The sequence below is a fragment of the Glandiceps talaboti genome, chromosome 23, assembly GCF_964340395.1.
Source record: "Glandiceps talaboti chromosome 23, keGlaTala1.1, whole genome shotgun sequence".
Classification (NCBI taxonomy): Eukaryota; Metazoa; Hemichordata; class Enteropneusta; family Spengelidae; genus Glandiceps; species Glandiceps talaboti.
In genome coordinates, this window is record NC_135571.1 from 10,683,122 (window position 1) to 10,693,719 (window position 10,598).

At 38.2% G+C, this 10,598-nt stretch overlaps 1 protein-coding gene across 1 annotated transcript; it reads left to right on the forward strand.

Moving 5' to 3' along the window:
- The first annotated feature begins 4,129 nt into the window (after positions 1-4,129).
- LOC144452720 (E3 ubiquitin-protein ligase TRIM71-like) lies at positions 4,130-6,589 on the forward strand. The gene has a single exon (XM_078143865.1). It carries the CDS (start codon positions 4,130-4,132, stop codon positions 6,587-6,589), a length of 2,460 nt encoding a protein of 819 aa, XP_077999991.1.
- Positions 6,590-10,598: the final 4,009 nt, after the last annotated feature.

The window sequence follows — 10,598 nt, forward strand, 5'->3', positions numbered from 1 at the left end:
GCTTGCTATAGGTTAGAGTCACGGGGGGGGGGGGGTTTCATTGCACTAGTCACTCTGGTTTCTCATCTGTAAATGTATGTAAGAAATGGCGTGGTGGAAAGAACCGCGCACGATATGACGCGGCGTATCTACTACAGTTTTGTTTCCTCTTGCGTTAATTAACTGAACCCGTGAAGGGCGCCCTCTGCGGATCCTATAAATGTAATTAAATAAATACATACCTGTATGTATTCAAGCCACTTTTGAGCTCTGAAACACATGTGTAGAATTGTTTTTTTCCTGCTGGCATCAATTTTCTGAAAAGGACCAATAAAGTTTCATTGTATTGTATTGTATTGTATTGTATTGTATTGTATTGTATTGTATTGTATTGTATTGTATTGTATTGTATTGTACTGTACTGTACTGTACTGTACTGTACTGTACTGTACTGTACTGTACTGCACTGCACTGCACTGCACTGCACTGTACTGTACTGTACTGTATTGTCTTGTATTGTATTGTATTGTATTGTACGTGGATAGCATGATATATTTGTTTATTAAAACTTTTGGGAAACCTTACAATTTACGATTTAGAATCACGCTCGGAAGTTTAGAAATATAAACTTTAGCGGTAGATAAAGACTTGAGGGGGTTTATATGTTTTGATGGAACGGAATTATTTTATTAAATGTTCTAAAGCCATTCAAGTATTTCCAAATTTACTCGATATCCGATTCCTTTCTAAATGCTATTTCTGGCTGGTATATGTTATTACACTTATTGAAATCTTAAAGTGGCCATATGGATGAGGATTGGGTGTTTATTTTGAATATTTAAATTACAAAACAATTTTATTATGGCATCCTACTTGGAAAATCAACATAGACCAATATTTTACAGTTATTAATCTTTCGCAATATCTGCAAGGTTTGGATATTCATTACATAGCTAGCAACAGAAGTGAAATATTAAATACTTTTAATAAGAATCGACCATGTTAACTTTTCAAATTTTGACGACAATTTTGGTTCTTTTATCTATTTATTCCCACGTTCGTGTGTCGGGTGTTAGCTTGACAGGGGTCAAAAGTTGACATGGTTTCTATTTGTATACGACTATGTATACGTGCGCTGCGCACGTAATGAATTGTGGTGTGAGTGATCCGATGTTCGCCATTCGTACTGATGTGATACGATGTGCAATTCGTCTGCTTCATAAGACACCCTACTTGATGTACACACCTGAATAAAATTGGTAAGTATTTCAATGTTCACGATTAACGTCACTCAAACACAGTCGCGTTTATATATTGTTATTGCTACAAACAGTAACATCACTACATTATGTTTCTATTGACATCGCTGTGTCGAACTGACCATGATCACCATTAGTTTACATTGCAGTACAGTCGAGTCATCAGTATTACAGCCGCCATCTTGTATTTTATGATAGTTTAAGAATTCGTGATATACGACCATTAGTAATAAATAGAATCTCATTGTCCCATGGACTACAAATCCTTGCTTATAAATGGGAGCTTATCAATTGCGCAGTCGCCATTTTTTAGACTTGGTATATATCCTTAAATAACCCCCAAGGTGTCTGACAGGTAGACACACTTTGATCCGGTCACGCTTTTAATTCTCTCAATAGGCATACGTACCCTCTTGCATGTTTTGGGGTAAACGTGTATTATGTAAGAATTGGTACATTGTTAGGAAGAGCTAGTATACATGAAATTACAACGTTAACTAAAATCGCGTTGCCATGGAAATTGTTGTACATGCACCGTGGTTAAAACACACGTACTGTCGGTCGACAATCACCCAGTCACTCATTTGTAGCAAGTCAGTGCAAACACTGTTATTGTCTACTTACCTATGGTGAATCCTGGTTTCCCGGTAATGTTTACGCTAAACAAAAAATAAACAAGCAAAAAAATAAGTGAACGGCAAAGAAAAATATATGAAAGTTGCTAATGCCATATTAAGTATGTGCCTTTTATGAGAGTTAAAAAGAGTAATACATTTTGTTTCATTGACTGTCTAGTTAGAAAATATATATCTATATATCAACACTATTAAACAAGACAGAATATCAATATCAACGTTTCTATGCAACGAAAATATTGTCTTTGTTGTTGACTCGTTTTTATCATAAATATGACAAAAAAATCTACGATTCCTATAACTAGCAGATGATAAAGATATTCAAACAATGCATGTAATGCAATGAACAGCTAAGATTGAAATACATAAATGTAACATGGTCAGGGAGTACTTAGATTTCAGCACATTATTCTCCAAATATACTTTGGTTACATAAATTAAACAACCTTCTGCCCTGCTCATCTCATTTCTTTCATTTGTCTGTTTGTCTCATGAACCATCTGTCCGTCTAGTCTGCCTTCCTGTCTCCCCCTCTCTCTCTCTCTCTCTCTCTCTCTCTCTCTCTCTCTCTCTCTCTCTCTCTCTCTCTCTCTCTCTCTCTCTCTCTCTCTCTCTCTCTCTCTCTCTCTCTCTCTCTCTCTCTCTCTCTCTGCAAAGATACCCCTTTCACAAAAGTTGATGGAGTCGTCAAAATCGTCATGGTAACAGGCTATATGAATATTTCATAGGTTGTATATACGACACATGGCATGTAAACGTTCAACTTCAGTTTCGGGCACAGGTAGAGACATACGAAGATAGACCAGTCAATGAAAACACGCCGTCGGGGTTTATAGAGGAGCAAAAAAGGACATTTATTGCAAATTATTATTACACCCAAAGGATGACTATGACAAAAATCACAGGTGTAATAGTTTTAATGAAGACATAGTCAAAGGCAACGCGAGATTTTAATTGTTCGGTGAACTCTGGATTGGACGTTGACCAATTTGACTTAATGGCGGCTGTCAGACTACAATTTATCAAGTCTTTCAAAGGTCAGGGTACGGACTAACTTTGTCAGCTACGCCGTCAACGAAGCTATCTGTGCAAGCTGTTCGTACTTTTAGTGGGAGGGGATTGGTTAGCATTGTCAGTGGCATGGGAAAAAGACAGTATTTCAATGGGCAAAACTTGTATATCAGATGACTAGGTAAGGGGAGGAGGGAAAGGTATCGGGGCAATTAATGTGGACAGTACTTGAGCGTTATTGCATTTAGAGTTGAATTAAATTTCACGTTTTCGTTGTGATTCCGATTGATGTTTTTGTGGTATTAGTTGAATTGAGTTGAATTGAGTTGGGTTGCGGGGTTGGGCTGGGTTGGGTTGGGTTGGGTTGGGTTGGGTTGGGTTGGGTTGTGTTGGGTTGGGTTGGGCTGGGTTGGGTTGGGTTGGGTTGGGTTGGGTTGGGTTGAGTTGAATTGAGTTGGGTTGGGTTGGGTTGGGTTGGGTTGGGTTGAGTTGAATTGAGTTGGGTTGAGTTGGGTTGGGTTGGGTTGGGTTGGGTTGGGTTGGGTTGGGTTGGGTTGAGTTGAGTTGAGTTGGGTTGGGTTGGGTTGGGTTGGGTTGGGTTGGGTTGGGTTGGGCTGGGTTGGGTTGGGTTGGGTTGGGCTGGGTTGGGTTGGGCTGGGCTGGGTTGAGTTGAGTTGAGTTGAGTTGGGTTGGGTTGGGTTGGGTTGGGTTGGGTTGGGTTGTGTTGTGTTGGGTTGGGCTGGGCTGGGTTGGGTTGGGTTGGGTTGGGTTGGGTTGGGTTGGGTTGGGTTGTGTTGGGTTGGGTGGCGTGGAGTGGAGTGGAGTGGAGTGGAGTTCAGTTTAGTTTAGTCATTTCTGTACAATAACAACGTTTGTAGATGTCTGATAATTAATATAATCCTTTATCAGTAACTTAGAATGTTTTAGTCTCACGATATCTTCAAATATTTTGAGTTATTGAATTCATATTTTGCTATGTACAGAAAAATGTCTTTAACTGTTTGTATATGTTTTGTTGAATTTATCCTATGTACTAGTAGCCCCCTAAGGAGGGTTATAAGCGTTCACATCACTGTTTTTGCAATCACCCACTCAGATCATTATATCACACGAAAGAACACACTTGTATTTAAAAACATTCTATTCAAATACAGAAACGAAAAAAAGCCCGGATATTTGAGCAAGTCTATATGTACAGTAACTGTCACGTCTGTTTTTTCTTTTCAGTTCCTATCTGCAACAATCATGTCATCCGACTCCGAGCGAGAATACTACCATATAAGGCGAGAAGAGTTCAAAGATGACTTCCTAAGCTGTACAATTTGTTTCGAACCGTACGGAGACGACGAGAGAAAGCCTAAAACTTTACCATGCTCACATTCGTTCTGCAAAGACTGTCTCAATAACCACATCCAAAACCATGCCGAATTTGAGTGTCCTACATGTCGACGGGAAACAACAGCGCCCCCAAACGGCGCTGATGGCTTTTCCAACAATTTAACCGTCCAGGGATTACTGGATTATTTCAAAACAAAGAAGAGAGTGAAAGAGGAGTCGCTGATACCTTGTGAGAAGTGTAAACAGGGTGGACAAGATGCGGCCATTGATTACTGTTTTGACTGCGGTACTTTCCTTTGCCAGCTCTGCAGTGATGAGCATACTAAGAGCGAAGAACTGGACCAGCATAAGATAATTGGGAGGACAGAATTGAACATCCAAGGCGAAGATATCCGGCGTTCTCTTATTTTTCGTTCGAGGAAGTGCAACGTAGAGAAGTCCCACGAGTACATCACTCACTTCTGTGATGGTCCTCAATGTCAAGTTCCGATATGTGCGAAATGCTACCCTCATCACCATGGAGATGATGACCTGCATATACAAATTAACTTACAAGATGCAACTAAGAAATATACCCCATTGGTGAAGGGTTACCTAGAGGTAGCTGAAACACGAAAGAAACATCTTGATGAGCAGTTGACAGAGGTTGGAGATATTTTAATGGAATTGGATGGGAAAAAACAAGTATTACATCAATATTTAGAAGAAGCGTCAGTGGAAACTGACCAGAGGCAGGCAATTACACAGAAGTTTGAAGAACAACACGAAAAGATATGGCAGAAACTGCAAGTAGCGAAAGGTGATTGTAAACGATTACATGCATACACAAAAGTGATTTCCCGGGATGCACAGGCAGCGTTGCAGAATGAGATGTACTTACTACGAAAAGCTAAAGACATCGACAAATTATCTAAGGAAGTCGATGTCGAACAACGAGCATTGCCAGACGCAGGGCCCCGTAAGGTGATCGAGTTGGAACAGAAGGCTTTGGATAACTTTTTAGAACGTGTAAGGATACACCTCAATGCTGGTGATGTTCGTGAAAATGCAGACGCGCCAGATACTGAGACCGAAGGCGAAGGCGAAGTGCCAGAGGAAATCGGACCAGTTCAACCACCTGGCGTCATAGAACAGACAACACCAGAAGGCACGTCATTCGGGGTCCGTTACTTTAGACTGATATCTGGAGCGTTCGCTCTTCTTAGTATTCTGGTAGCATTTGCCTACATGAATCTTGGATTTCTTGGGTATCCCACATCGGATGTAACCTTTAACGTGACTTGGGTTGTCACACTTTGCAACGCCTCTGTTAATGACGACTGTATTTCAACCATAAAACCAACATTGATAGCATCCCAACTTATTAACACCGATCGACAACACGATCCTCTTGAAATGAACTTCACAATTACTTATCAAGATGGCGACATACAAAAATCTAACGTCGTCAAAAGTCAAAACAATACGTACACGGTGAAGTTTCGACCAATGAAAGAAGGAAAATACAACATGAATATGAACGTGACAAATTTTCCAATAGAAGCATATTCGCTGGATTTCATAGTCACAGACACTCGTAATCGACCTATCGCCAAATTCGGACGCAGGGGTAAAGGAGAAAATAATTTTAATGAACCTCGGGACATCATACTGACGAGCACAAACAATTTACTCGTAGCTGATTACAAAAACAAAAGAATTAAAATTTTCAATGATGAGGGCGCCCTTAAATCGCAATTTACAATGTACGATATGCCGATTTCTGCAGCAGTTCTGCCCAATGGCAGTGTGATTGTCGTGCAGGATGACAAGAAGGATATACCTATCTACCACGAGGGTAAGAGAATTGGAAAATTAACTCACCCTGGTTTCAGTTATCCCTACGGTATAACGGTGAATCAGAAAGGACACTTACTTGTAGCAGATCGCTGGGCAAACCGTGTCTTTGTTTTTCAGGAAAACGGGAAATTCCTGCGAGAAATCGGCAGTGAGGGAGACTTGGAATTCCCTAGCTTTGTTGCCACAGGTAACAATGGTGACATCGTTGTTGGAGATGGTCCTGGCGGTGTGAAGGTATTCAGTCAAGATGGCGATCTCATAAGTAATATCAGTACCCTACGAGATAACAAGAATGTACGGATTAATGGCGTCGGGATAAACAAGGATAAACGCATAATCGCAGTGGATGTTGCATCAACTCCTCATCGAATGTTTGTTCTCAACTACGCTGGTGATATCATTCGTTCAATCCCAAGTCAGTACGATAAATTAAACGATCCGCATGGGGTCGCTGTAACAAATGACGGCCATGTCTTCGTTGCAGACAGTGGTAATCACTGCATTAAGAAGTATAGATACAAATTGTAATCCATAACACAGGTTGATTCTATTGATGGTTGTAAAATATGTAAGATATGTTTCATGAAAGAACGAGTGTTACGAGTCTCAGAGCTAGATTAATTCCATTCAGGATATTTTGGCAATTTCCCTTAATATGAACTCAGAAATGAAGTCAACATGCATTTAAACCTGATTATTGTAACAGCAGTGCGAGTGAGTACTTCCCCATTTAAACCCAATACATCGATAAACTGCACAGATAGCCGGTCAATCAGCGTATCACAAGCGCGACACTTGACCTCTCCCTTGTCCATTATCACCAAATCAATGTGTTTATTAAACTGTCATGGTTTCTCTTTTACGATAGTCTTCCTATTGCTCTCTCCCTCTTTCGTCTGACACAGTCACCTTGTCTCCCCTCACACATACACTCTCCCTGTCTGTTTTCGTCTCGTCTCACTCACTCACTCACTCACTCTTATATACACACATGCGCTGATTGATTGAAATGTTAATAAATTGATTAACTGTTCGATTAATTAGTTTATTCACCATGGCCAATTAATTTAATGCATACTACAACCCACTTTCATTTGATGTAATTTCCACCCATTGTCACCAGTCACCTACTGCAGTGCAAGTGACTGACACCTCTATTATTTTACCATTATAACAGTACAGCAGGCCACCTGTCAGCTCATGTTCCGATCGCGAGGTGGCATTCTGACAAGACGCGTGTAAACAGAGTTTTTAGCCTGTATTTTAACTTGTCTTACCTGTTTCTTGAACTGTAGTACTGTCAGCTACTGAACCTGTTGTCGGAATTTTTTATGTTCCTCGTTTGTGCTAACTGAGCTGTTTGTAACCTGTCAAGAACAAGAACACGTGTACGTTCTCGATCGTCTGCTGAAGAACTTCCGTCTGTGTGTCGTGTGCTCCACGTCACGACTGTCTTATTTTTGTGCACGATGTTATAAAACGATCGGCCACACTTTTCAAATTTTTTGTCCAGAATTAGTCATTCTCATGTCACGATGCAACAAGAACGAAATGATCTTCACCTCCCCAAATACAGAAATAGTTTTGGTCAATTCAGCTCAAAATTAATTTTACTGGTGCTATAAAGAAGTTGAATTCAATCCCCAAATAAAAGATACCTGATGTTAATGTCGTTAGTGGTGTTATGGTTACACAATTCATTATTAAAAGTATTCAAATTTTGTAATTTGTGGAATTCTAAATGAAGAGTTCTTTATTAAAAGTGTACTCTCTTTGTGTGCTTTATATGTTTTGTCTTTTGGGGTGACCAACACGGGCACTGGTTAGTGTTTGTTACAAGCAGTTGTATTTGTTGAATGTACATGACTGGTATGTTTTTATATGGATAAAATTTTCCGCCTGAAAATGGGCATTTTATTTCTATGACTGTTTCATTGTCAACGATGCCATCTGGTGAAACACCCAACCAGCTGTACCCATCTTCAGGTCTATACAGCCAAAATCCAATTTCTTGTACTTTTTGGATTCACGTGTATGTACATGTATGTATGTATGTATGTATGTATGTATGTATGTATGTATGTATGTATGTATGTATGTATGTATGTATGTATGTATGTATGTATGTATGTATGTATGTATGTATGTATGTGTGTGTGTGTGTGTGTGTGTGTGTGTATGTATGTATGTATGTATGTATGTATGTATGTATGAATGTATGTATGTATGTATGTGTGTGTGTGTGTGTATGTATGTTTGTATGTATGTATGTATGTATGTATGTATGTATGCATGCATGCATGTATGTATGTATGTATGTATGTATGTATGTATGTATGTGTGTGTGTATGTATGTGTGTGTGTATGTATGTATGTATGTATGTATGTGTATGTATGTATGTATGTATGTATGTGTGTATGTATGTATGTATGTATGTATGTGTATGTATGTATGTATGTATGTATGTATGTATGTATGTATGTATGTGTGTATGTATGTGTGTATGTATGTATGTATGTATGTATGTATGTATGTATGTATGTCACAACTCCAGAGTCTTCACACATTGACATTGTTCCTCATTTCATTGGTGTGTGGGGTGTTTTCCTTGTATGTGATTCTTGATCTTCTAAGCTTCATCAACATTGTTACCAAATTTGCTTTTAGAAATAAAAAATAATGAAGACAACCTACAACCTCTCAAGAGAATTTTTTTCAAATATCAGGTTGCGGAAGTAGATGGAACGCAAAAACCTAGCCTTCATCCTTAACTACAAACCAGTAAATATCACTGTATTTATCATTTATAATGACAGACAGAATGACCAATGGTCGTACAGACTGACCCAAATGTACCCCATTGACACATTATTTGATTTGCCTTCATATACAAAGTTTTTAGAAGCCATGGGAATAGTTTCACCATCTCGTTTGGGAAGAGAGCATTGGAAAGGACCTAGTTTCTCGCCATAACATATCCAAGCAATTAATTTCTTCTTCTTCAAATTTTAGTTAATTACAAAAGAGAACTAATCATGTTCATTTAAATTACCATCATATATTATTGGTGTGAACCAACAGGGAACTTGCAGTCCAGACTGAGCATGCTCAGACACAAAGGACTATGGGATTATCTGTAGTTATCGTAATATCTAATCTGGAACATCAGTAGAATAAATCTCCTACAATGGTCAGGGTAACCATGACTACGTTATTTGTGTTTACAAACAATGTAACAAGATTGTTTACAATACTGTTTCATATTAATCATCATATTTCTCATGATGCATCATTCATTATATTCAAGATGGCAGATTTGTAAGTTCCTATACTGTGTCATTTCAATTCTTTGTATCGTTGTGCCATCATATTTCCCATGATGCAACATTCATTATGTATTCAAGATGGCGGGTTTGCAAGTTCCTATACTGTGTCATTTCAATTCTTTGCATCGTTGTGCCATCATATTTCCCATGGCACAACATTCAGGATGTTTGCAAGATACCTATTATAAGTTTTTTTTTACTTGAAAAGACAGCAGGCATCGAGTTAGCATTTTCTTTATTTGAACCAAAAAACAATAAAATGTACCATCACATTTTTCTTAAAAAGTTAATCTCTTGTTATTCATATGTTGTCAGTAAGTAGTGTTTAGGTACCAAAATGAATGAATTAACATTTTTAATGAAACTATTTTTAAAAAAATGACATGAAATGTTACTATATTAACAAAATATTTTTTAAAAAGTACATACTATGAAATGTTAATTACTTTCTCTGTATAATTAAAGTCAAAATCTCATTTGATATCAACTCTAATTCTCCAATTATAATGTATGCTGTTCCTGTTCAGGTCATAATATAATTTGACAAACCCTGGCAATGTGTTACCATGACAACGAACAAAGTCAAAGGTCATGAGAGTTGAATTATATTTTCAATTGAATCTCAATTGTTGATTCTTCCTATACATCTAAACCCCCTACACCATAATACTTATAGACATGTGATAATATCAAGATATGAGGGTAAGAATGATGTCATCACTATGGGTATTCCCATAAACCCTTGCAGGAAATTGCCATTTTTAAATTGACTGAACCTCAGACAAGTTCCTTCCTTGTCTGTGACTGCACACATACCAGTGGCTTCTGTACAAGATTTCAAAGTCAAGTATCTCACAGTGTGCAATTGTACCAAACAAAATGATAGGTAATTCAGAAGCAATGGTCCCTAAAACTGTACCTAAGGCAGAAATAAAGTCTGACTGGACTTTTAGATCTGATAGGGTATCAAGTCTGTTGACAACTATTATTTCTTAAATTGGAATTAAATCAGGATATACAAGCTGTGTTTTTGTTGAGGGTGGTAAGCAGGTAAAATGTACCTGAAAAGTCATTTTACTAGGTTCCCATCAAATTATATGATACACTGATTGGAATCTTAGAATATTAGTTTTATAGTATATTCAGGGATACCCAAACCTTAGCATAAACCCTTGTACAAGACACACTCACGACATACTGTATTATTGTA

Excerpts from the sequence above, each read along its gene's own strand:
- LOC144452720 (XM_078143865.1), top strand. The coding sequence starts at position 4,130 with ATGTCATCCGACTCCGAGCGAGAATACTACCATATAAGGCGAGAAGAG.